This window comes from Cygnus atratus, chromosome 5, assembly GCF_013377495.2.
Source record: "Cygnus atratus isolate AKBS03 ecotype Queensland, Australia chromosome 5, CAtr_DNAZoo_HiC_assembly, whole genome shotgun sequence".
In the NCBI taxonomy this organism is placed as follows: Eukaryota; Metazoa; Chordata; class Aves; order Anseriformes; family Anatidae; genus Cygnus; species Cygnus atratus.
Window position 1 is genome coordinate 38,321,335 of NC_066366.1, and position 27,918 is coordinate 38,349,252.

Sequence of the window (27,918 nt, forward strand, 5' to 3'; positions counted from 1 at the left end):
TGCGGAGGCCGCAGCGCCGAAGTGCGCATGCGCGCGGCCGGCTCCTCTTCCCCCTCCTTTCCCTGCCGCTGAGCGAGCGCATGCGTACACGAGGCTGGGGCGTTGCGTTCCTTCTAACCCGGCCGGTGGCTTTGTTTTGTGCGCATGCGCGCGGGGCGGCTCTGGAAAGGGCCAGAAGGGGCGGGGCTCGGTCAGGTGACGCGGGCGCCTCGCGCTGGGGCCGTTGGAGCCGTAACGGCCGGGCCCGGGCCTGAGGGAGGTGCTATGGCCACCACCGTCAGCACCCAGCGGGGCCCGGTGAGTGCCGCCCGGGGCCTGCCCCGGCGCCTTCCCTTCCCGAGCCCCCGGCGGAGGGCAGAGAGGAGCCCCCCGGCCTTCTCCCGGCCGCCGCCGTGCGCCCTGCCCGGCGGAGAGGCTGCGGGAGCGGGGGGGGTTCCGGGGGGCTCTCTGCTTTCGGGCTGGGCAGGCTCAGGCAGCCGTCTGTGAAAGCTGTGGGGTGAAACGTGCTGAAAGGGGCGCCCGGTGGTGGTGTGCAGTCGCGGGGGGAAAGCAACTGAACAGTCCGGTCTAACAGTATTAACAGTCTTGGGAGCTCGTGCTCAGGGTTAATGGGGAATGTTTAATTGCATGGCGGCGCTCTGGAATCATCTTCCCTTATGCTAGGATGTTTTGTGGTGTGGTGTGTAAGTTTGGTGGTATAACATCTTTCTACATATGCATTGTTTCTCTCTGGAAGGGTCTGGTAGTAATGGGCAGTATGATGTTGCTCTGCAGGTGAAGTAAGATATTTTTTCTTAATTAATTTACATTTCTGGTCTTCATTTCTTTCAAACGGCTGCTTTCTTTGCTTTGCTTTGCTGAGAGACCAGAGGACTGCATTATTAAATTACTAATCTTGAAAAGCTGAATTTCTGTCTGTTATTATCTTATGGTAGTAATGCTATTTGATCCTCAATTTAATTCATTAAAATGCCTTACTTGTCAGATCTTTAAGAAAGGATTCCTTTTTCAATTGGTTTTAATCATAGTTCTGTTGTTGGGATAAAAGTTTTCAATGAGGAATTACGGTAAAAAGCGTGAATTAAGACTTCTGTTATCTCTTGATGATATTGTGAAAAGATAACAGCTGATAAATTAGGTAGTGTCTATCCTCAGAGGCTTGGTGTTTGTGAGTTTATTGCTTGATTAAACCAAATACTATTCTTTCAATATGTGACAGATTTTATTAAATATAGAGACAAGTGACATAACAGAGTTTGTTTCTAGGTATCCCTTAGCTGATGTTTGGAAATGGCTGGGGAGATGGAAGGGAACTGGTGCTTGAAGAGGATTCACAGGGACTGGTAACAAACAGTGGTGATGTGGCTGAAGCTGGACAAAGGGCCTGGCTGCAGTCCTGACCTGCTGAGAGGTGATACTGTGCAGGTGCTCGCTGAAATGGAGAGGCGTTTCTTTCCAAGAGAAGTTTTACTTGCACGAGGTGCTGAACACCTTGTTGATATTCAGCAGAGTACTTTAATCTCTGCGTGTTTTAGCTTGTTGAAATCCTCTTGGGTTGAGAAGGTTTTAGTGAGAACTTTCTTGGACTTAACTATAATCTCACAGTTTGAAAATCATAATTTCTTTGGCTTTATTAAGTGTTTTAAAGGAACTGCATCTCAACATCTAGGATGTTATACTGGATGTCGTGTCTTACAATTACGCAGGTAGTCCTATAGAATCTCTTGGCAGTATTTTGTTACTTAGAATTGATTTAGACCTGACGGGTAGAAAGGTGTATGTGGGTTTATCTTGTACAGCGTTGGCTTTCTCTTTTTTTTTCTCATATACTCCACACATTGTGCATGCTTTTCTTCTTTGTCTTAAGCACTTCAGAGATTTGAATGATTTCAAATGAACGATTATATTATACGGTATTGAAAAACTCCCATTCACAGATGAGAATGCTGATCCAGTACGTAACACACCTTTCTTAATTTTCTCTAGAGCAGAAGATAGAATTCTGCTTGTTTCTATGTATACAACTGCATTACAGATGAATAGCCACTAAATGGTGCTAAAGGATAGAGAAACATTTTTTCTTCAGTGCTGCAGAGAGCAGTTCTCATGCCTCTTTCAGTTTGAACAGGCAAGAAAATATTCAAGGTTGTTCTAGTTCCATGCAGATAAGAAAACAAAGTATGCTGCTATACCGTTGCCGATCTTGTTTTTATACCTATGCTTTCTAGTTTGTGTGACTATGCCTCTTTGATGAGGAATTAAAAATTCTGATTGACCTTGAGTTTTTTAGATGAAAGAGAACTGGAATTCTGTCTGCTAATGGTAGATACTCTGCTAGAATATAAATTTATGGTCACAGTGATAGGAGATTAGTATGAATTCATGTTGTGTGGTATTCTTGAGAACAAAACAGCTTTTGAAATCTAAACTACAGCTGAATACAGAATGGCTGCTAAATGATGCCTTTTCCAGGTGAGGGATATTGCTAAACAGTCTGGTCAGGCTTCAGGTTGAGTCTCAAGTCTGAGACATCAAGACCTCGTATTTGTGATATGTCAGCTAGCCTAGCACAGCCAAAATGGATGACTCTGATTATTCATAATGCTGGCAAGTGCCAGATCCTCCAAAATTTAGATCAAGTGCCAAGCTAGGCTACTTAGATTTCTGCTCCTACGGTTTCCCTAATAATCACTGCTTTCATGATTGGAAATTTTCTAATGAGCAGCTTGTATGTGCAATTACCTCTTTTCTTGTTCTAATACTGCAATTTAACTACATAAGCCTTGTCATCTCTAATTTTACTTGGTTTTGTTTTGAAATATAGCTCAAGAATGCAGTAAACACTTCTTGAATTTGAGATGTCTGTAGACGTTAATTTTATCTTCACTTTGTAACTCTCGTTTGAATATGACAGTTCCTGCCATACTTAGCCTTCAAATCACAAAAGATTCCCATTTTGCAAATTTCTTCTTCCCTGAAACCGCATCAGTCTTTTTCTTTGTTAATGGCAGTACTTTTGCTCTGTGGAATGTATTTTGCAGATCTTTCAATGTTAATGTCCTGGACAAATTTAGATGCGCTGGGAAAAGCCAGTAGCAATAGCTTGTGGCAAAATGCTCAGTCAGGACTAAATATAGTTGGTATACTTGGCAGAAAGGGAAAAATACTGTCAAGGTGATGACTGTAGACTCGTAAAGTGCTTACAGGAAGACATATGGAAGCAAAGGAAGTAAGTAAGTAGATGAGTCAGTTAAAAAGAAAGGATCGTGAGAATGAGGTAAGAAATGTCTGGTAATTTTGTTGAAAAAATAGAAAGTGAAATTTGCTCCTACCTGTGGCTGTCCCTGCATCTCCCCCTCACCCCCAAAACTTCCCCTGTTCCAGTTGGACAACTGAATTCTCTCTTCTTGCCCTGTATCTACAAAGAGAACCTGGCTCCATTTTCTCAGCTCCTCATAGTTACTGGAAGGCTCCTAAGAAGTACATCTGAAGATTCCTCTGCTCTAGACAAATGGTCTGCCTTTCCTCACAAGTCCTGTGCTACAGCCCTTTCCGTGGGCCCAAACTGGATGCACTATTCCAGATGTGCTCTAACCAGTTGTGAATAAAGGGAAACAACTGCTTTTCACAGTTTACTGGCTAGACTTCTGTTGATGCAGTGTAGTATGCTGCTTGGTTTTGTTCTGGGAATGCACTGCTCATTCACCTTTCACTTTGCACTTCCATGGATTTCCCCCTGCTGCCCTGCCAGTTGTTCTTTAGGCTGTACCAGTGCCAGGGATTTTCCTGTCCAAAGTACAGGACTTTATGCTTGTTGTTGAATTTCATGAGTTTCCGGCCAGTATATCTCTCAGACACTGTGGTTGTTGGCTGTGTCTTCAAACATACCACGATTCTCCTCCAAATTTAACATCATCCTCAAAGACTGATGAACGTATACCCTGTCCTCATCTCTGGTCACTGAAAAGAAAAAATAAAAACATTAGGCACACATGTTAGGTCTCAGACCCATGCCTGTTAGGTACACACCTCTGAGAAACTTTGCTTTTAACCCACTTCCAGTGTCATTGACCACTGAACTTCAACTCGTGAGCTCTGTAATCTGGGCAGTTTTTCCTCTGTCCAGTGGTCAACCCACATGTGGATTGTAATAACTGAGCTTTGATACTGAGATGTGGTCGGTGACCTTTTTGAAAGCCTTTTGTGAAAATCAAGGTAAACAAACCTACTGTTCTCTACTTATTCACAGGTCTACTAATTTTATCATAGAAAGCGGTCAGTTTCAATTAGGCATCTTGTACCCCTGGTAAATGTTGACTATTCCTTGTACCCTCTCTCATGAGCCTGGACATAGCTCTCAGAAGGACTCCTTGCGCTGTGAATTTCCTGGCAACTGGAGTGAAACTGACTTGCATGTTGTTTCACACATCATCCTTTCTGCCCTTTTCAAAGATGGGTGCGACATTTGTCTTTCTACGGTTATGGGGGACAACTTCTAATCTCCATGACCTTTCAAAAATGATAGAGAGCAGCCTTGAAAAATAGCATCAGCTAGCTCTTTCAGCACCTTTGGATGCATCCAATCTGGTCCCAGTTTTTTTCTTCAGCATGCAAAACGTAGAATAGTTCAAAATTCTCTTACTTAGTCGGTTCTTCTTCTTTCTTAAAAACAGTGAAACCATTTAAAGATAAACGTGTAGAACTTTTTTGAGTAGTTAAGGTGTTTTATAGCTCTTTAGCATGAAACTTCTCTGAAACCTACTATCAGAACTTCTGGTGTTATTTGCAAGTGTAGAAACCTTAATTACATTTCTCCAAAGGTATCGTGGTTCCCAAAGTCAGAGCATTTGTGCTTGTCCTTGGGCCGTGTTGCCTTTACCTCCATTATGGAGGAAGTTGCATCATCAGTTAGAGAGTCAGGTAAGGTGCCTGATGACTTCCCCTCCTCTTTCCTTTACCTCCAACCCTTATTGCATTTTCTTTTGTTCAGCCCTCTGTGGTAGCTTACTTAACAGTAGCATTGGCACCACCTAATCTTGCATGAGAAATGAGAGTGAGAAGGAACAGGAGGATGAAACTGACTGCCCAGTCCTGCGTTAGGCTGGACAGCTGTGGAGCACCACGCTGCATTCGGTTTGAAGGAGTGGGTTGAGATGGGTTTTTTCACCTGCAACATTTCACTCTAAAGATCCTCAAAACAAGATGTTACATGGCTTTAGTGGACAGAAGGGGCAATATTTTTGTCTAGATAACTCATTTTTGATAGTAATGCTGTCAGTGAAGCTTATTAAGAAGTGATTACTAGGTAGGCTTATTTTTATGAAGGCCTGCTAGATGTCTGTCTTCAGAATTGTAGTTTTGTCATGATGCTGTCATATTTGTCTTGATTCACTTTTCAAGCTAGTACAATTCAGATTGGAACATTTTGTTCTGCAATTGATGGTAGCGTGGAGTTGAATTTCACATTCTTCTTTAAATGTTACAATAGTAGAGGGAAGTGTGTGTGTTTTTAAATGGGATATCGAGCAGGATACAAGCTTGTCTCTGATGTCTACCTTGCTTTAAAAATAAACTGTGGTCGAATTCAGGTTATACAACTATTTTTGATTGGGATTTGGAGGTGGCAATTACTTCTAAATACTTCGATGGGGAAAAATTTCTGTTTTCTCTACAGATAAAGATTGTACACTATTGGTTTGTCTCCATCTATATGGAATCAACTGATAACCAGCATGAGAACTTACTGATTAATGTATTTTCCTCCATGAGCATCTCTGCTGGGTGCTTATGGAATGTAGCACTGGGACTTCTGTACCAGATCTCACTCAGAGCTGAGAATTTAAGATGGGAGTGTATACATCTCCTGTTCCCCACTATTTCTCTTGAGGGGTTTGCCATTCAGATCTTTTAAGAATTTAATTACGCTATCGGTTTTCAGTTTCTGGCTACGTCTGTTCTACAGTTTTAGGGTAAGAGTGTAGCTTTGTGTGAGATAGCTGAATGGCCTAACAGCAGCTTAGATGCTGTGAGAAAGCTTTGGTCTCCCTTACAGATTTTGTCTTGTCTCTTTTGGACCTCAGTGCGGAGACTGGTTTATATGTTTAACTTTGGAGCAGTATCTGGGTGACCTTAATAATAAAAAGTTATAGTGTTTTTCACTTGTCTGACCGTCGTGAATGAATAAAGTTTTCCAATGTCCACGTTAAGACAGTTGTACCAAATAAAATATGCTATCCTGTTTTCTGAGAAGCTGGCAGAGGCAGCCAGAACATATGGCAGTGTAGTTCCAGAGCTGCAGCCACCACTTCTGGCTAGAGGAAATCTTTATGATGCATGTTTTTAAAGATGCTAAAAATTCCAGATTTGGAACTTTCTGGATGTTGTCGAGGATTGGAGGGGACCTGCTATGTTGCAAATGCCATTCACTGCCATTCTAATTCTGGTACTGTTTCAAATCTTTCCTAAATGGACTATGTTTTCCTTTAAAATAGTGTTTGTTTTTTTTAAAATAGTGTATATTCTAATAAGAAGGCTGCTACAGGACCTGTCTTATTTCCAACCTAACTTAAATAAGCTTTCTTTCAAGATTAGCATGGTATTTTAGCTCAGTCTTTTCCCTCTTTCTACCTGTTTCCCCCCACACTTCTTAAAATTTAAGCTACTGGTTGCTGTCTTGGTAGAAGTAACTTATGTTCTTCTGGCTTGATTTCTTTAAAGCATTCAATTTATTTGGCTATCCGGGAAGGATTGTTTGTGTGCCCGATTCAGTCCAAATTATTGTCTTCCAGGTCGGCTACCAGAATTTTAGACTATGTAGCAAATGAGGCCTCATATATACTGTGGCGTTCATTTGTATCCTGTTTAATGATGGTGGAATGTCCTAGAAATCGGTGTTAGCCTGTTTTTATCATGATAGTCATTACTCAAGCATCAATAAAGCAAATGTTTGATTGGTGAATAAAAATATTTTATGGGTAAACATATTAGAGACTGGAAAGGCTGATGAAAGCTCAGCTATCAGCTGAGGATTCATTAGTTTACATACTGGTTGATAATACTATTAGAGTGCTACTAAATAACCAATAAAGTTTTCTGCAAATAGCTTATTTAATAGCTTTTAATTTATTTATGGAGTTATTTTCTTCAGGAAGCAAGCTATTATGAGGAATCCAAATGTCAAACTTGCGTGGTTGTGACAAGATAACGTATGAGGTGCATACTCTCTGTAAGGAATATTTTTTGTAGTTCTCTGTTCTCTCCTTTGAGAGCTATTTTCAGCACTGCTACAATGCCTAGGTAATGCCTTCAGCGAAGTGGTGCTCCATGAAAAAGGAATTTGTTGTTTTAACAAAGTAGGAGTCTAATAAACACGAGCAAAGCATTCAATTCTAAATCAGTGTTCTTAATGTATACTGTCAATTAACTATTTTTAAAGTTCCCTTTAAAATGTACACCTTCTGTAACAATTGCTTTTTCATTGTAAGATTTTAAGACATGGGTAAGCAAAACTGATTCTCTTCCCTCCCTCGTTAATAGCCTGGCAGCAGGCATTCAGTATTCTTCCTTGGCTGCTTTGATAACTTCCTTTCTGGCATGTAACACCTACTGTTGCCAGGATCCCTGAGGCTCTTGAACAGAAATGGTGTCTCTTGCCAAATCGCGTTTCATATGACTGTTGCTATCTCAAAGATGCAATCCCGGCATGCAAGCGCTGTCTAATCTTCAGAAGCTATGTCCTCAGGGCCTTTTAACTTCCTAAAGTATGTTGTTCTGTGGGCATGCGTTTGCCAGATACGCAATTGAGTAATCTTGTCTGGGATAGTAACATAAGAGATTACACTTTCTTTTGTCTTGATGCAGTGGACAGTTATGTATTAAATATATAAACATCTCTAGAGACAACAGAAGTGAGCTTAATTATGAGTTTTCTATGCTGCTTATTACATTATACTCTCTATTTTAGTGTGGTGATCCATCTGAGTGTATTGGTGGCAGTGTTCACTGAGCATTTAAAACCTAGAAACAAGCAGAGTTGTTGAATTGACAAGTAACAGGTAGAAACTTATCTTTCTTATACCATAAACATTACATAAATTAAATGGTGACTGCTGATTCACATTACCACGTGACAGTTCCCCTCAAACTCTTCTACTTAAGATTTTTCATCATTGTGCATTTCTGTGGTAAGCCAAATTTGGAATTCCTGCGTTATTTTGAGTATGGTGGGATTCTATCCCCAAAAATTGACAAAGTTAGTTGCAGGCTGCGTGTAACATTTGAAGAGGATTAGGACATCTTTCTGTTAAAGGATTTGATTTATAGGAAATGTTGTCTTTGTGATCTGTCTTGAGGATGAGTGTGAAGATGACCCTTTCAAATAGTGCGTTGCACCATGTATTTTGGAAAGATTTATGCAGCAATTGCATCTGCTGCGGGTGTGTGTAAAAATACTGGAAACTTCATTGAGCAGTAGCTTGCATTAATGGTAATGAAAGCATATTGGACTTTATCACCTCTATTTCAGTGCTCTTTCATACTGAAGGAGTACCATCTTGTCACAGGAATGATCAGCTAGAGCAAGCGATGGATAAGTGAAAGAACTGGGTGGCATCGGATGTAATTTGTGAATGGGATGTAAGACTTGGTAGATCTGACCTTTGTGTGGACTAGTTAAATGGCTAGCTGTAGAGCAGCCTGGGTTCTGTATATCCAACTCTTTTTTTTTCCAGAGGCTTATATTGGAAATTAGTATTTTTGAAAGAGAGCATGAGTACATTTGTCATGTGAGTTGGCAGTTCTGTCATTTAACTAGTTCTTTGTTTATGCTGTCAAAACAGAGTAAAATGCTGCTGAATGTTTTTGCTCTGCTTTTGATATTTTTTTCGTTCTTTCCCATTGTTCATTATGAAAGTGGAAGACAAGTTTAAAGATGTTTTTTTTCTTTTTTAAGGTATATGTTGGTGAGCTTCCTCAAGACTTTCTTCGCATTACTCCAACCCAGCAGCAACAGCAAATCCAACTGGATGCCCAAGCAGCTCAACAGCTACAGTATGGAGGACCAATGGGTACAGTAGGCAGACTCAGCATTACTGTGGTACAGGTATAAATCATACCATCTTTGTGAAACAAACTTTAATCCTTTTCTGTCAGTGGCCATAAAAGACTGTTGGAATTTGAGTTACTAAATTACTTTTGTATAGGAAGTGAGTTCTTACCATTTTTTCTATCTTCATGTTTCTGTATGTCAGTGCTTTTTCAATTTTTTTATCTGTGTCATGCATGGCATAGCAATTTCCTATAAAGCTTGTTATTATAGCAGGTAATAAAATTAATGTTTTTCTTACAGTGAACAGACTTTTTTCTAAGAACTTCACTTAAGAAGACTTCCTGTAGAAACACTGAGTATTGGAAGACATTAGCAATTTTGAGTCTATTGTAGGAAATTGCAGTTGGCTTACGTATTTTTCCTTAAGTGGCTGCATTGTTCCATCCCTGCTTTCTTTAAGATCTTTTGCTGCTTTTTTTCCAGTACTTCATGCAGGTTTCCTTATTAATTATGAGTATAGTCCTGGCTTTTTATTTTCTGCTTCCTCTTTTCCGTAGTTATCCCTCTTCTGATCTCTTGGCAGTACTTTATTGCTGCCTTCATTATAAGATCTCAGTTTTTACAAATGTTCCATCTTAATACAATTCTGTAATATCTACATTAGCATACCAGATGTCCCTCACGTGAACTTAACACGCCTCATCTATTTACAAGTGCTGTTTTCATGTCATTTTTGAAAAGTATACCAAAGATATGTTTAGCCTCAAATTTTAGCATGAAGACTGGTATAGTGTGAGTATGGTTACAGCTTTAATGGTGAGGTGATGCCCTTACTGGGGAGGAAAACCACAGGATCTCACAGGAAAAGAGGTATCATTCCTCCCTTTCTATCTGTATCTTTCAGTGGTCAGTTTCTTCCTTCACAACCTATGCAAGAAAAACCCAAGCAGCCAACAGCTAGTCAGTCTCACCTCTGTGCCTGGAGAGATCATGGAGTAGATCCTCCTGGAAACTATGCTAAGGCATGTGGAAAGTAAGGAGGTGATTGGTGACAGCCAACATGGCTTCACGAATGGCAGATTGTATGGTGTCCCAAAACTGTCTGTGCCTCCCTGGGAATTTATGCAAGATTGCTGCAGCAATCTTGGCTGCATATTAAGGCATGTGGTACTCTGGATAGGAGACTCACCATGGCGTAGTTAACCTGTGGAGCACGAAAAGCTGGTTGAAGTATTTTGTATTTATTTAAATACCTGTTGATTAAGTACATGCACTGATTCTGCTACTAATAAACTGGAGAGAGATCAGAAAATGTTTTTTTTTTGGAAGGTATGTACAGCTTTTTCTCTTGAAGATACACAGAAATAGTGATGAGTTTATTTAAGCACAATTGATTATATACTCATAATCTGTCAGTCTAGTAATTTAAATACTCTGTTTTCTTTTGGTAACACTTTATGGTAATCTTTTTAATCTCTGGACTTCAGAGTCGAGAGAGAAGAATGATTTGGGTGCTAACTTTCCTACTTTAATTGCAAAGCCCAGACTTACAAGAAACAGTGTGAGATATTTCTCACCGGTGCTAATATGTGAATTACTGAACTAGTGTGTACCCTGAAGGAGTAAAGGGCTTTCCAGGATAGAGCTACACCTGTTGTGACTAAATCTGTTGCAAGTCTCAACTGTTTGAACTCCTTAAATCTCCTGCCGGTGGGAGACATAGGCACCACTTTGTCACTTTTCTTTCTGTAAAAAAGAAAAAAAGAAAGGCTACTTCATACAAGCCAGAAACGTGTCAAATTTTGATTTCTACTTTGGTGCACTTATGCAGCAGTACTCAGTGTTGTCTTTAGGACTGTTATCAACTTGTTTTTTCTTCTGTTCCTCTGTTACAGCAAAAGTAAGTTGGCTATCTTCTGGTTATATACTGCATCTGTCTTTATAGTAGCGTAGAACTTAATTTGTCCACTGAACTAATATCAATTGCACACATCAGATTATTTTGTATTTCTGAAAAGAATAAATAACTAGATTTTACCTGAATTGAATTGATTTTGTGAAGAAAACCTTGTGATATTCTCAAAGCTATTGTATTTCTGTATTTCATTCTTTAAAAGTACTTCAGGTGAAGAGGATAGGTTACCTATCACATGAAGCTTGTAACTGCATATTGGATGGCAGAAACCAAGGCAAAAATTGAACTTTTCTTTCCTTATAATTGTGCATCTGTTGTTTTTTATTAAGTAAGTTAAACATCTTCACCACAAGTGTTTTCTACAGCAGACAGTTTGAAAGGAGGATCTCTTTTTAAAGATTCTCTTAAAGATTCTCCCCCGTTGGCATTACAATTCATTATTGTCCTTTTTGTCCTCTGATTCTCTTTGTGAAGTAATAATAATTACTTCACACGTTAATGTAAACATTATGCACTTAAAGGTTCTTTTCTCTTTCAGGCAAAATTGGCAAAGAACTATGGAATGACCCGCATGGATCCATATTGTCGAATACGTCTGGGGTATGCTGTGTATGAAACCCCCACAGCACATAATGGAGCCAAGAACCCCCGCTGGAACAAAGTTATTCAGTGCACTGTTCCCCCGGGTGTGGATTCTTTTTACCTAGAGATATTTGATGAGGTCAGAATGAGTATATTTTCTCTTCTTCATCCCCTGTTTGGGCTGAGGTTTGGGTAGAATCTTGGAAGGTGGGATTGAGTTAGCAAAGGTTCTTAGCTGTGCTCTCTGGGAAATGATGCAGATTTCTCAGAATCCCAAGATCAGCAATGCATAAGGCTTTGCTCTGCCCCAAGAATGTCACAGCTTGGTAGCTGAATATTAGCAGGGCTTCCTGCAAAGAAGGAGAAGCAAAAGAGTCTGAGGAGTGTCTTTAAGTTCCTTTTCACTATCAAAATGCCCTGTAGCCTTATATTCTGTAATGTTCCGATTGAATAGCATGTTTATACAATGCTGGTTTAGACAAAAATTTCTCATTTTTATTCTAACCCAGGAAGAGCTTATATGCAAGCTCATAAATGCTAATAAAGCAGTCATATATATAATGCGTAGTCACTGGAATTTATTAGCAGAAACGTAACTTAGATCTGGGAATGAAATTCAGGCCAGTATGGTAGGCATGTAGGCTCTTGCATGTGTTTTACTTAACACACAGTGTTAATAAATTCCTACCTTGTACAAAGGTTACCTAGAAGAGTAGTACTACCTTGAATTCTAGTATGTTCTTCTGCTAGATGTTGTTATTGGCAGCAGGGAATATGTGCAGCCTCCGCAGTTGTTCCAGTTCAGGGTATTGACTTTGACTTAGCACAGATGTGCCTTCTCAGGTAATCTAAGAGGCTATGACTTGGTTGAAGTTTGTTTCATTGCTGCAACAGGGGTGGCACATCAGTCCTTGTATCTGCTCTTGAATCACTGGAGTTCACAGCCTATTTTAACAGTGTAAGCAGGAGCTGATTCTTACTTAGTAGTGTATTGACTGCTCATCAGTGATTGTCGTTTACAGATACAGGCCTGTTTACATACCTTCTGCCTTACAGGTAGAACCTTCTGCATTCTGGCTGATTAATCAGATGGAGACTTGAAATACTATGTAAAATATTTCTGTATCTGTTGTTTGTTTTACGTCAATTCAGGCAAGGAAAAAAAAAAGGTTTTGATGCTGTTTCTCACAGTATCCTTCTGGACAAAATGTCCAGCGTAGAGCTAGACAAATACATAATACAATGGGCAAACAATTGGCTGACGGGTCAGACTAAAAGGGTTCTAGTAAATGGGGTTACATCAGGCTGGTGGCCAGTCGCTAGTGGGATTCTCCAGGGCTCCGTTTTGGGGCCAGTTCTCTTCAGTGGTTTTAGAAATGATCTGGACACCTGACTTAAATGCATACTAAGTAAGTTTGCAAATGATACTAAATTAGGGGGAACTACTGACTCCCTCAAGGGTAGAGAGGCCTTGCAGAGAGATCTTGACAGACTAGAGCACTGGGCAATCACCAACCATAGGAAGTTCAACAAGAGTAAATGCCAGATTCTGCACCTGGGACAGGGCAACCCTAGCTATATGTACAGATGGGGTATGAGAGGCTGGAGAGCAGCCCCACAGAAAGGGATCTGGGGGTTCTGGTCAGCAACAAGTTGAATACAAGCCAGCAGAGTGCCTTGGCAGCCAACAAGGCCAACTGCACCCTGGGGTGTATCAGGCACAGCACTGCTCGCTGATTGAGGGAAGGGATTGTCCCGCTCTACTCTGGGGTGGCCCTCACCTCGAGCACTGTGTGTGGGTCTGGGCACCACAATATCAGAAGGAGATAAAATCATTAGAGTGTACAGAGGAGCACCACAAAGATAGTGGTAGATCTAAAGGAGGGGAAGACACATGAGGAGCAGTTGAGGTCAATTGGTTTCTTCAGCCTAGAGAAGAAGAGACTGAGAGGAGACCTCACGGTGGTCTCTGCTGCGGCATTCTATATATAACATGTACAGATAGATAGCAGTAAGGTAACATGGAGTGACACGATGTGACTAAATTCCCACAGACTATGCTGATGTTAGTAAGTTGTACTTCTAAAAGTGTTGTGCTGCAGATTTTCAATTTTTACATGTTAAATACGTGCTATTGATCTGTCATCCATAAGAAAGCAATCCATCATTCATAAGAACACAAAGCTCCCTTCATCCCAACTGGAAAGGAGATGGTTAAAACACCTACTCTTTTAGTAATTTCCTACTCTTTTAGTAATTTACCTACTCTTTCAATAGGTATTTATAGAATAATAGAATAATTTCAAAAGTAGTAATTATAAAACTGCCAAAATATAATAGCATAAAACTGAGGAGTCAAGAATCAACTTCAGATTTATTTTTTTTTCCTTTCAGCGAGCCTTTTCAATGGATGACCGCATTGCTTGGACACACATTACAATTCCCGAGTCTCTGAAACAAGGAAATGTGGAGGATGAATGGTATAGCCTGAGTGGAAGGCAGGGTGATGACAAAGAAGGAATGATTAATCTGGTGATGTCGTACACGGTAAGATAAGTTAGGGGTGAGAAGAAGAGGGGTTACAGAAGGGGGTATTTGAGGTTAAAGTAGAAGTATTTCCATTGTATCTTACTATATTTTTGTGTGTGCATGTGTTAGTGTTTAAAATAATTATACTTACCTTTGGGAAGAGCAGACAAAAATACTAGTTAAGGCAGTACTTCGTTGGTGAGGTGGTAGATGAATACTTATTTGGTTTTGTAATTATTAAAACATTCAGATAACTTCTGTGTTCCTGCCCTTAAATACTTAGAAAGACATGTCAATTTAAAAGGAAAACTAAGGACAACTCTTCTGTCTTAAGTCTTTCTGGAAAGTTTGAATGGTCTTTCTGGTGACTGCAATTTTTACTTCCATTCTTGTTCATTTGGTCTTGAACTATTAACTTACTCTTATCCATTTAGTAGCTTCTGGGCTGTTCTCTAGCCTGTCATCTTTGGCATAAGTAGTTGTTGGATAGCGTAGTCACCCCTGAATACTTCCTACTGTGCTTGCACATGATCAGAAGTTCCAGGTTGCTGCTGAGTGCACAAGAGCAAACAGGTGCTGTTCAAGATTCCCATTTGGCCCCAGAGCTAAACAGTTTTTCCCTTCACCCATAGGATAAAGGATTTTTTTATGAACCTTTAAAACTGTCTGCAAGTGAATGAGCTACACAGAGAATCTGACCTGCTAATATCGTCCAGGATCAAAGTGAACGGGAATTGTGGTAGTAAAAGGGGATATACTTGAACTGATACTTTATTTGAAGTACTGGTTTACCTCAAAAATTGATTTGAACTAGTATTTGCTTCTAGAAGCAGTATATCACTCTTAATAAAATTCAGTTTTGCTTTAAGTTTTCATTTGATGAATACAGAATATGCTTTATTCTTGTGAAATAAGAAAACTGATAAAGCCATTTTTAAAACTTGCTTCAGGAATAAATTTTCAGTCGCCGGTTTTATCAAGCTGCTGTGAAAGGATAGTTTGATATGATGTGCTTATGCTGATTTACACTCAAATCAGTTGTAAATTAAAATGACTGTAGTTGAGTTAATTTGCTAGAGAATTTGCTTTCTATAGATTAGGTAGGCCTTATTACAGTCATATTGAAAGTCTGTATTTCATAGTCAGTATCACAGTATAGCTTTTAACAAATGCCATTTTAATTGCTGTTCTGGTCATGTTGCCCCCCCCCCTTCCCCCTGGAGTTGTTCTATTATCTGTTGTGCTTTTTTTTTTTGTCTAGTCTTTGCCAGCAGCCATGATGATGCAGCCCCAGCCAGTGGTCCTGATGCCTACTGTATACCAGCAAGGAGTGGGATATGTGCCTATAGCAGGTATGTTTTTTTCCTTGAAGACTCTTAAAACTTCCAGATAAAGGGTTTTACAGAGATAAGTACCAAACTTCTATTGTTTTTCAGGATGTAAGGGGAAGCTATAAATGACTTTGCCCATTTTTCCGTGGTATTTTTTTTGAGAGAAAAGCAAGTGAATTAAGTGTAGGTCTGATTTCAGTCTTGTACCTTGTTTAAGAGAGCTGCATAAGTTTGGCTAAATGGATTAAAATAGCAATAAAGTCAGAACAAGTAGTTTGAAGGCTACTCTTTCTGCATATGTAATTTAGATTTATTGGTCATTGCATATCTAAGTATCTGGCAGGCCACACTGTAATACATTGTGTGCTTTTAAATGCTGGCAATCCAGGTGAGAAACTGCTCAGGCTTCAGAAAGTGTGTCAAATGACTTCTGCTGTCAGAACTGCAGCTTAAATAGACTATGAAGGTATGGTCCTTTCTGTGGTCCTTGAAGTTACTCTGTTGGAAACTTGCTACACAGCACATGAGCTCTGTAGCATTCTGAATGAGAAATGTTAGGGAGCTCTGAGATGTGGAAATCTGTCAAGGTAAGCTAAAGCAGATGTCAGTTGTCTTGGTCTGTGCAAATTAAGTTGTGGACTTGTATAGAAAAATGTTAACTTCAGGTTTTGTAATTTTGCTGTCAGAGATGAGAAGCTTAAAGTATATAAATAACCATGTGGTTGCCTTACCTAGGTAACAGGTAAGTAAAGTTCGTTTTTTTCTATTTTACTTAGAGCCCTTAAAAGATCCAGTTTGTACATGAATTCAGCAGGATACATACTTCTTAGGGAAAACAATCTTGTAATCAACATATTTAGTTTCTTTTCATACATTTATATGAATGAGTGATAGTGTATGGGACACAGATCTGACACAACAGATTTTTCTCTTCTAGAGTCAATCCCTGATTAGGGAGAATGAAGTTTAAATTCAAAAGCAAACTTCCACAATAGATGATGTGTAACTTAAGGAATAATACTTCCTGTTTCATTTTCAGAGTTAAATTAAAGCAAAACATGGAAAGGTTTTGCTATATGCTTTACTCCCTGATGTAAAACATGCAATATGCTTCATTTAATGTGTTTTCATTGCTATAGTTTAATTCTCAGGAGTTAAGTCTTTCTTGGCCAATAGTATAAATTAGTGTGTGTATCCTGTAGTATGCTTCTGTTGTGGTAAGCCAAACTTCTGCGTAGCATTTCTGTGTTTGAATTAGATGATGCATCTTTTTACTTTTAGCTTCATCCCATTCCTATACACTGAAACAGTTAGTGAACTTCAAACTTAGTATCTTGTGTGTGGTTAAATGAAAATTAATTGCTGGGGTGGTACCTATAGTAATATAAGTAGAACTATAGAATTTCTTTAACAGATCAAACCAACAATATTAACATAGCAAAATTACTGGGCTAGTCAGACTGTGATCAGTGAAAATGAAGCAGAGACCAGTTTCAGATATAACTGAAACTGGACATCCAGTTGAAGAGGTAGAACTGAAACTCAACCCACAGAGTTGAAAAACAAGTACAGTGGTGTATCTTGGTGTTCTGTAAATTTGTGTTGGCCTTGACTGTTTTCAGGTATACTTTATTAAATTGTCTTGGACAAGTGAACAAGCAACTTATGTTTAGTGCATGTGATTGATAAAAGGTCAGGTGTTACATCTGAATGTTATCTTTATGTAGCAGTCTTATTGATGTGTATGTTGGAGTATTTCCCATCTTCAAAGATGCAGCATATTTGTTTTAGTTACTGTTATGATAACGTTTATTAAAAATTCTTCCTGATTCTGTAACTTATATTTTTAAAACATTGTGAAGTCCCATCACTCCGTTAGAACTTTTCTTTGTTCTGAGAAAACTTGAATGTACTTCCTTAATTTCATAAATGTCAAACTAACTTATTATAATCCACCCATGGTCTAGTTAGATTTTTTGTATTTTTGATGAAAAAATTTGAATATTACTGTGCTTTGTGTTTGCTGTTCCAGAATTTCTGTGGGCACCATGAAAATTTCTCAAAGCACTGAGTTTTTAAAGCTTCTGCCTGTTCGCTAATCCAATGACCCAGTCATAATTATAAAATTTAATATAAATACAAAAATTAATAAAGGTAATTTCGAATGATAAATGGAACTGACAGCACATCTTGGAAGACATGAAGTATTGTCACAGTGTTTTCTGTGTACTAAACTAGATGTTCCCCCTGGGTTCTGTAAACTCTTTCAGGAAGATGTTTGTATCCGTGTAAACAACTGGCCTATGACAAGCTGAATTGACTGTATCTTCTGGGGAAGCTCTTGATGTACTTTCTTTGGAATATTGTACAGGGATTTCTCTCTTTTTAAGACTGATTACTTAAAGAAGGGCAGTGGTAGGACATCAGTATATTCCACAGGAATATATTTACCTTCCCATCTTTTCAGTTCCATTTTTTATCCTGTCCACTTAAATGAGCATAGTCAATAAGCAAGTTCTATTTGTTTCCTTGAGAAAAGTGGAAGAGCAGTGCTGAAGGTAGCCTATTGCATCTGAAATGGAGAGGATTCTGTTGGTGGGCAAGACAGAATATAAATCTTGTCTAAGATGAAAAATAGATTCAGTGGGTGGACTGGAATGCTTATCCAGAACAGTATAACACTGATTTATGGAAATTGTCCAAAATTATTGAGCTTTACAGTGAGATGGTGTTAAGTCAAATTTAGCTGTGTCATGAAGGCCAAACTTTTTTTTTTCTGCAGGTAACAGAATATTCTGTTCAGAACTTAGCATATGTGATAACTAATCTTCTAATTAAAGTGAAAGCAACTGATTTTACTTACACTCCTCTCTGTCATACAAACGGAGGTGAATAGTAGCAGCAAGCAGTTAAACACTGTGGTAAGCAGATGAGGCTTGAAATGCTAGCACAAGTAATGTGTTGGTCTTTTCCCCACATTTTATGGTAGGGATGAGATTGTGGTGAAAGCAGAAATGACCTTGGAATATTTTTGTATGGTGTTAATTCATTTTTAAAATTTTCAAAATGAAAAACTCTGATGCTAGTTGCTATAAGCTATAGTTGTCATGGATGTCATCTCTGGGATGGGTTTGGGAAAACCTGAACTTCTGTTTTAATCTTCTAAAAGTTGGCTTTCTCTATACTCTTCCAGTTGCCTTTTCTAAAGTTTAGTGGATTTAGCATTGGTTGCTTACAGTCCAAGCTGATCTGTGATAGGATGTGAAAGGCAGTAAGCTGAGCGCAGTTGGTTCAGTGAACCTGTATTTCTGATCTTTTCTTTTTTCCCCATGGGATACATAGGAAATGTCTGCACATGACTTAAAAACACCTGCATAAGAAGTAGGTTTAAAAAAAGTTCAGAGTCCAGCATATCAGTTCCATTGAGGTAAACTTGTACCTTTATGTAAATTACACCTTTAGGTGTCAGTATTGGGTTTCATGTGTTAGTTTATGATGGTGTTGATATGTTAGAACACCATGGATGTATGTTGTCCTTTTTGGACTACAAAATATAATCCTTGCTAAAACACCTATTAGCTTATTTTGATTTTCTGTTCCCTCTAATTGCTATTTCTATAAAAATAGCACACTGAGAAGCTTGCTCAGAGTGCTGAAGCAAATTAGTTGTGGGACTTGAATCCCTAGCAGCATTTTGTTTTTGATATTAGGTAATTTAGTTTTTACGCAGTTACCGCAGTTTATCCAACTTTCACATTTAGAAACTGAATGGTTGATTTTCTTTTAAAAATAGATTAATATTTCTTTCCCGTGTCTTATTCCTTTTCCCTCGTCCCTTCATTTCCACCTATCTATAGGGCTTGAGTACTTTGCTTTGGGTAAGTTTCCAAGCTCTTCTTTCACTCCCATCCCCATTGACCTGAGTCTTTGCATGAATTCATGTAGACAGCTTTATTTACGTTACAGCAGACTGTATCACAAGGTACTGCCACTTGGATGTCACAATAGAATAACTTAATGCATCTCGAAATTGTTAAAGCCCTTCTAATCTGTGGGAAATTCCTTAAAGTCTTCTACTCAGCATCAAGCTATAAGGCTTAAAGCAGGTGGTGATGGTGTTGATGGATAAGATGTGATGATTCTTCTGAAATTGTTTGATGCCAGTGAGCTATTTTAAGTGACAGTACTGGTTTCCTGGAAGACAAACTTTAATCTTGCGGTTGTTCTGCGACTGAGAGATCTGGGAGAAGGAGGTAATGTCATGACTTCTTGTAAACTTGAAAATGAAGAACTCAGCTCTGCAATAACATTCTGACAAGACAGCCTGTCAATTACCTTCTGTTACTCTTCAAATGAGCTGTTTTTCCCAAAAAACAGTAACACTTTTTTTTATCAGTATGCATCTTTCATACACATCTATTTTAGATTCATGTGAAGTTAAGCATTTGATATGATTTTGAATGAACTCTAAAGGTGAATTATGTTACAGAAAATCAAATTTTCTTCAGTTAGGCTTGCTTTACTATGACACAGTTGACTTTGAATTGTGCAAAGATATTGTGACATCCTTCAATAAAAGCACTGGTGTTCAATCAAGTATGTTCAGAAAATTCTAGAACTATGTCTTGTGAAATATAACGTCATTTCTTGATGCTCTGAATTTCAGAAGAATGCTGTAAACATAACTGGTGTGGCTGTTGCAGTGTATTTAGTTTCATCAGAGCAGTGGAATTGTAAAAACTCTGTGGGTCCATACTGTTCATTTTACATGGCAGTTTGTGAACAAGAAACACTTTATGGATGCCATCATCTTTTTTTTTAGTTTTAGAACTGTTTTTTCTGAAGCAAGTATCATTAAGTCATGTTTGAATATGATTTAAAAAAAAAAAAAAAGTGGTGCTGATTTCTTTAAATTAAAGAACTTGTTCTGAGGAGGTTCCTGAGAGTTTATTTTGGAAGGATCTGTGCATGGGGCAGTAATAATGAATTATTACATGGAGTACTTGACTGAACAACAAAATAAGTGTGTAATGCCTTGTGTGCAGGTGGAAAAAGTTTACCTTGTTAAGGCTTTGATGCTTCATTGCTGCTTGTAGCAACTGACTTGCTGCTGTACATACTCATTTCATTTATTGGAATGCCATTGTTTATGCCAGCATGTTTGCCATTGCCATTTCACTGAGCTAGAAAACAGCTCTCCATTCTTCTGATTTATAAAACTTAGTCCCTGAGAGCAATGCAGGAGCATTGGGTTCCATTTATAGAGGATGCTAATGTGGGTTAGTTTGTCTTCCACTGTTAGTGGAATGAGCTGCTTAATATGTAAGGCAGCTTTTTACTGAACATTGAAAAATCTGAAGTTTATTTTAACTATTGTCTGATAATTGTGTATGTATGTTAAATTATGTAGTGTCTAAGTTTAAATCTTGCTTACTATTTTGTAAATCAGTAATGATGGATGCTTTTAGTCAGTGGTAGGGAAAACAATAGAGAAAGGGGGGGAAAAAGGCAAGCTACTGTTCAAATTGGTAATTACATAGCTTGAATGTTGAGCTTCATGAAAAGTAAGCACTTACCATGGTAAATATTTATTAAGTATCACTGTGGTTCTTACATTTGTGTATAGTGTGAATGTAGAGAACATTAAATAATTATATTAATATATAAGAGCTGAGGAAAATGGAGTTTTAAAATTGTTAATGTAGATCAATACTGAGGAGACATCTTGTCTCTAAATTCAAGTTTTCAGACTGAAAATAGTTGGTTGCCTGTGCAGATGTTTGGCCTCACAATTATTTTGCTTTGATAAAAGCAGTAAGAAAATCGTGTGACCTTCATGTTTTTTGACAAGACGCTGAAACTTAGTTTGTAAGCTATAGGATGGTGTGGTAGTTGAGAATTGAACTTGATGTTTCATTTGGGTTAATGCTTTAAACGGGCCTTTTTTATGGACAGTTCTTACGCAAGCTGATAGTTGGATAATCTTTGCGTGCTGATGACTTAACTGAAGAAAATTAGGAAGCTCAGGTTAAAAGTAAAGCATAACTTGTATTGCTCTGTTCTTTCAGGTACTTTTCAACTTTATTTTTGAGGCCACACATCTTTGTTCACATTTTGTATATGTCTAGATTGTTTGTAGGAAGAGTGAGGAGAGAGTTGAGTGTTGAAGCTACAGAAAAGGAAACCCGAAATGCTGTTGGGTGTGGTTGAGTAAAGAGTTGTATTCATAGTTTTGGTGAGGACTACTTTGTGGATTGCCTCTGAGGTGCTACCACGGTCTGATTTGCCAGATGTTCAGACAATCTCATAGTGCTAAGCAGAATCCCAGGGACCATGGCTGAAACGACATATGAAGCTCTAGAGCCAAAGCATAGGTTGTTTTGGAAGAAGGTATAGATATCCTTGGTAGGGGTGTGATGCATATGGCTGGGCAAAGATGTGGTTCCAGTGTGTGGGTAATAAAATTAGAATGAGAGGGGGCTTGTACTTAGTTGCCAGTGTGAATCTTTTCAAATAGATGCAGCCTGTACCCTAGACTTAAAGCATCTAGGTTCCTTTTTTTTACTTCTAATAAAGCTTGAGAAGATTACAAGAGGAATTTTTAAGTCAGAGAAGACTGATTAGTATGGAGACACTTTACAATTCAGTAATGCACCCGTGTATCAAGTTGGATAGGAAGGAAGTCCAAACTGAAGAAAGTACGTTGAGTAAAATCACAATTGCAATACACAGTCAAACTATATTCAATTACAGTGTATTGTCAACCAGAGCTGATTCAGATGTGTTTAGCTGATCCAACCTAGAGTTTACAAGTAATTAATAAGATGATCAGTAAGAAAATGCAGGTAAGATAACATTTACCAGGTATTGTTTTTTATGTTTTTTTGGGGGGAACCAAATGTCATATGTGATCTATTACTTGATGTAGTTTTGCTTCTAGATGAGTGGAGGATAGCAAACTGAAATTTATTGAGAAACAGTTCTGGGGTAAATGTTTTCATGATAAACCATGAGCTAATTAAAACCTATGAAGATTAGAAGTCTTTGATTTAGAAACAACAACAAAAACCACTTAGGTAAACTCTAGGAGGAGTTGACATGGTTGCGTAGGAAAAGCACATAGCTTGCAAATTGTGAGTCTGTGTGTGTGTAGGTCAGGATGATGTGGTCTCTGTATGTCGTGTTGTCAGCAGCATTGTTGACAATGTCATTTGCTAAAGATTCTTATACTAAGATATCATATGGTAGGAGTAAAGGTTCTTTTCTGGTTTAGTAGCTGTTTTGAAAATCTGCTGAACAAATGAAAATGAGCAGCAAGCGATCCTGTAATGGAGGGAGGCTGTTAGTGGGGTGTATCGTATTTTTAAAGATGTAATCAAGAGAAGGGGACTAATAGATAACTTGTCAAAACAAAAACTCTTAGTTTTCTAAGTCTCTTTGACTGCAGTAGGTTGCTGAAAAATCTCATGTTACTAAGTAAATGGGACATAGTGACATACTTTAACATTATAATATTATGTGTAAAGATTAAAAATAGGTGGTAAAAATAAAATACTTGGTGCTTTTTTGTTTGACTATTGCTACACATACAGATCTTTGAATTACTGTGGACTACTCCATGAAAATATCAGGTGAATAGCGGTCAAAAAAAGTGGATAAAATGTTTGAAAGGGAGCAGAGAGCAAATGTGAAGACTTTATTGTGCTGAGTTATGAATTGGTGCCATGTTTGCATCTAGATGCAGGTAGTTCTTCTTGCCCTATTTTAAAAACAATATGGCAGAACTGAAGTAGTGCATAAAAATGTGGGACTAAGATAATCAGGGCTGGCTTTTAGTGAAATAGAGGATTTTATAATTTCTGAAAATAACCTAAATGTACTACTATTACGTGGTTTCAGTTCTATAAAAACAAGTGGTAGTTTTTCAGCAACAGATCTAGTCTGAATTAGTGGTAGAACTTGTCAAGTGATGAAAAGGGCCTTTTGTCTAGTAATTCTTTTTAATCAGAATTCAAAACCCCATTTTCTAAAACTGTCTTTCTAAACCAACAGTGCTTTAATTTCGCACAGCAATAAAGTCCATTAAAAACGTCACATAAATTTTGCACTCTGGCAGAGGTACAGGGAAAACAGTGTGTACCCCTATGGGCATAAGAGGGATTTCTTTTTTGCTACTTTGTGACTTTGCAGGCTGGACTAGATGGAACTTTAACCAGGAAAAAACATTTGCTTAAGATTTGTTTCCGAATATGGTCCAGTCTCGTAGTGGACCTAATAACTTCCTTTTTAATGCAACAGAGATTGCATTCATTGAATGTCTACTTACCAGTCATGTATAATGCTGAAGTAAAAATACCTTGTTCATCACACCATAGGACCTAAATATGTTTAGGGTTTGGTTAGTGATTCATGTATAAACCTGCTTAATACAGGTTATATCTAATTCTGAGCTGTACCTGTTGTCATATTGCTTTTGGAACATAACTTGGACAGAGGTCCAGTTCTAGAAAAATGTGTTCTGATTGCAACAGTCTTTGCAATCTCTTTTCCAGAGTAGATTAAAAAAAAAAAAAATGCTGAAGTTGGTGGGTTAGTGGGGAGGGATGAGCCACTTTCTTCTTCAGAATCATTAATTTTCCTCACATGCTTGCGTTGTGTTTTTTTCTGTGTGCAGGGATGCCTGCAGTCTGCAATCCAGACATGATACCTGTGGCAATACCACCTCCTGCAGTCAACCCTCAGCACCTGTGTAACGAAGAGGACCTGAAGTCTATCCAGGACATGTTTCCCAACATGGACAGAGAAGTTATCCGCTCTGTGTTAGAAGCTCAGAGGGGGAACAAGAATGCAGCTATCAACTCCTTGCTTCAGATGGCTGAAGAATCATAGATCCCCACTTTCTGCATTCTCCCTGCCCTCAATGCCACTTATTTTTACTTGCCAAGCCAGGGATTTAGCTAGAGGAAGAATTTCCTAACAGTTTTGTTAGTGCATCCTATGTGAAAGATTATACCCACTTTCCTCTTTGGACATTTGGATCTTTTCACCTTCTTTCTCTACCTGTACATACTCAGTTTAGTGCATGTCCTACAGTACAGCATTGAAGCATCTTCACTATCAGCTGTGCCCTGTGTGGCTGTATTCTGATGGGGGATAGGAAGTAATGCTGCTTTTTTTTCCTTTCTCTCCCCCTTTTCAAAAACTTGTTCTTAAAAAGTAACTCTATGCAGTACAGGATTTACTACTGTTCGTTAGATTGAAAAAAAAATTGCTTTTCCATTGAAGGGTTTGCTTTTTAAACATAATTTGTTAAAGTATTTAGGTTTAATCAAGCAACCTGTTTCTGCCAGAAATTAAAAGAAAGGCCTTTTCTTGTCCTATGGTGGTTAGTTATTGCTGTGATACATTCAACTGTTTCTGATTGATAGAAGTTTTTTGCTTTTAATAAGCTAAATGTTTAGGTTACACTGTTGGTATGTGTAATGAGCATCTTTGATATAGTCATCAAGCACCAAAGCAGTATGTTATCTGGTGTGTATTTTGGGGCTTTATCCTGCGATATAGTATGGTCATGTATCTGTAAAATCTTAACAGGTAACTTTTCAACTTAGTTTGTACTGCTGTAGCAGAGAACAGGACAGAACCCTAATGTACTCCCACTGCGAATTGCACTCTTACTACTACTACTTCTGTGTTCCCGTGGCTATTCAAAAGGATGAGTGCAGAAGGAAAGATTTTGTACCTGGGAAATTAATGAAGCCGTAAAGAACTACTTAAGGTATTGTCACTTATTTAAAAAAAACAAAAACTATGATCTGATCATAAGGCTTCTTCCTTTATGTTTCAGCAAAGTTATATATTGTATTAGGAAAAACTATTATGTTTTTTCACGTAATTTGAAATCAGAAGCATGAAAAATAGCTTCAGAATCTTTGAATGGCATTATGAGTTGCCCAGTGACTTATTATGGTTGCTCTAATCACAGAATGGCTGAGGTTGGAAGGGACCTCTGGAGGTCATCTGGTCCAACCCAGTTTATTATGATTTGATGCAGATGAAAATAAATTCTTTGTGGGAGACAATGTAACATATCTGAATTAGTCTGATCCTCTGAGGAGGTTAGAGGTCGCTTGTATTTATTATTAGTGTTAATTTTTCAGATAACAGTTCATCTTGGAACTGCAGAATCTTACAGAACTCACCAGTTAGACTTGTTGGTTAAATTTCTGCAGTGTCTGTGTAGATGGTAAAATAATGCACTTTAAGTAGAATGCACCAGTTTATTTTTTCCAGTGATGTGCAATGTTGCTGTTTTATCTTTTTAATGTTTGTGTTCAAATACTTTCTATGATAGCCATACTCTTACATTTTCAAGAGTTGGAATGAATGTACATTTGAAATCCAGGCTCTTGAGTGATTCATGAGAACTTTAAAGCCAGGTTTGGAATAGGGAAAAGGGACCCTTATTCTCTTCTTCCCCATACTTTGTTGGGTGTCCCACACTTAAAATATTCTTTTTCATATCTGCTGAAAAGCTGATTTTTCCCAACTTACATTTAAGAAGCCTTTTGGTAGCACTGATGGTAGAGTATGAATATTTATTTTTTTATGATTAAAAATGATACTGAAACTTTTAAAATATAGTACCAAAAATCATCCCAGTTCCTGATCTTTTAAAGCTGTCTTTTCATAATGTACAATTTTACGTTTTGTTACAAATCCCTTATGGTCTTAAATTTACCTTTGAGAGCCTAAATGTCTTTATACATCCTCCCATTGTCTTTCCAGTAATGAGATTCAAGGCTGCAGTTTCTTTGTGCTTTAGTAGTAGAGTCACCACATCTTGTTTTTCTAAACTAAAACGGGTGTTCATCAAGAAACTAGTCTTGTACCTTCTCTGCAATCACTGTAAATTTTGTGGTTGAATAGGTGTGGAGGCGTTTGACCTTTATCTTCATAGCACAGAGACTTGTGACATCATTAATCAAGAGGGTAAATCTTGGTAAAGATATAATGCTTAGCTGTCTCCAGGAAGAGTCCCTTGCTCTAACTTACTCAGCGTGAATTGATAGGGATGGAACAATTCAGGGAAAATGTATATATGTAAATTTTTATATTAAAATGTTGGGATCTGCTATAACAGCTTTTTATAAAAGCAAGCAGTCATGGTTCAACTTAATGGCTAGTAAATTGTACTGCGTCCTATAGCTCTATTTCAAGCAGAGAATAAACACCTTTCAGTTCTAACAATCAGGAGAGATAAGTGAGAATGTTAGCTGGACTTACTCATGTACAATGTTCCAGGCCTCTGAGCGAGCTGTAGCTCCTGTTCTTAGTTCTTTTTGTTGGTATTGGTGGCTTGTTTTATGCAACTGTTACGCAAAACGAAGTTGGTATGAGTTGAAGATGGGGCACGTAGGAGCAGTATGGCCAGTAGAGGGATTTCTGCATGTTAAACTACACTTAAATATTCTGGGGATTTGTCTTGATTTAATTGAGCATTATAGCTGAAATTCTGATTTCAAGATGTTTTACTCTTTAAAAACAGAACAAAACACTGTTCGTGAGCCTGCTTGGCTTTTTCACATACATATCCTCTCAGTCAAACTGCTCGTCATCAGGTTTGAATTGGAGAGAGATCAAAAAAGGCAGGGAGTAGTTGGTTTTTCTGGGGTCTGTGAAGTGAAGGCATTGGAACCAAAAGTCGGTTTCTTGATGTAGATAAATTGTCACTCATTATGACTGTAGCTTTTGATGAAATGCGAGTGGGATAATACTGTTTGACACTGCTCTTCTGCTCAACAGCTTCAAGCAGCTTGGAGCCAAAGCCAGATGTGAGACTGGCGTCTGCTAAAAGTTAACGCTTTTAGTACTAGTTTGAGTACTGCCAAGAGCCTGAACTTGCTGAAGATAGGAACATTTTTTGTCTAGCTAGATCCTTGCTGCTTTCTTCTCTACTGCTGTTTGCATCTGCTGATGGTACTGAATGTTTTTTCCCCTTACAAATGTTATTGCTTGTTTGGTTGATCTGTGATACTGTACAGAGGATGTTTTTTTGCTGTAATAATTCTGAAGACATTGTTTCTCTCTGTATCGAGGTCCAGTGTCCGAATGTTTCTTGCACTCTAGAATACAATAACTTTTTCATTCTAATTTAATAAATGTATCATCTAAATGAAACTGTATTACATCTCTTTTTGGAGAATGCCAGAAGTTGGGTATCTGTAGACTGATACAGAATTCACTAAGTATTAATTACTGTCTTTGATATGGTGTCTAATGTTTGTTAAGAAGCTACTCTTACATTCTTAATGTGATCATCAGGTGGGACTGGCACTGTAAATGCTCAGAAGTATTTTAAGCACTTCCAGGTATATACCTGTTTCTAACTCCTCTAGGTGCTATTCCAGAAAATGTTATGATATTGCAGGTGTAGAGGGCAGAATGAGGGTGTAGTGGGGTCGCAGTGTTCAAAGGATGGAGTTGGGGGAGTAAGGGAGGACCGTTGTGTGTGG

General features: G+C 38.3%; 1 protein-coding gene across 1 annotated transcript; it reads left to right on the forward strand.

Annotated features, from left to right (window-relative positions):
* Positions 1 to 74: 74 nt before the first annotated feature.
* TOLLIP (toll interacting protein) lies at positions 75 to 27,583 on the forward strand. The gene is made up of 6 exons (XM_035540119.1): positions 75 to 297; positions 8,951 to 9,100; positions 11,500 to 11,682; positions 13,938 to 14,090; positions 15,334 to 15,424; positions 24,078 to 27,583. The coding sequence occupies exons 1-6, from the start codon at positions 145 to 147 to the stop codon at positions 24,290 to 24,292; spliced, it is 945 nt and encodes a 314-aa protein (XP_035396012.1). The 5' UTR covers positions 75 to 144; the 3' UTR covers positions 24,293 to 27,583.
* Positions 27,584 to 27,918: the final 335 nt, after the last annotated feature.

Bases quoted from the DNA above. Each gene is read 5' to 3' on its own strand.
- TOLLIP (XM_035540119.1), top strand. From the start codon at position 145: ATGCGCGCGGGGCGGCTCTGGAAAGGGCCAGAAGGGGCGGGGCTCGGT. The intron at 9,101-11,499 runs GTATAAATCATA...TTTCTCTTTCAG, and splicing joins TCAGCATTACTGTGGTACAG to GCAAAATTGGCAAAGAACTA. The intron at 14,091-15,333 runs GTAAGATAAGTT...TTTTTTGTCTAG, and splicing joins ATCTGGTGATGTCGTACACG to TCTTTGCCAGCAGCCATGAT.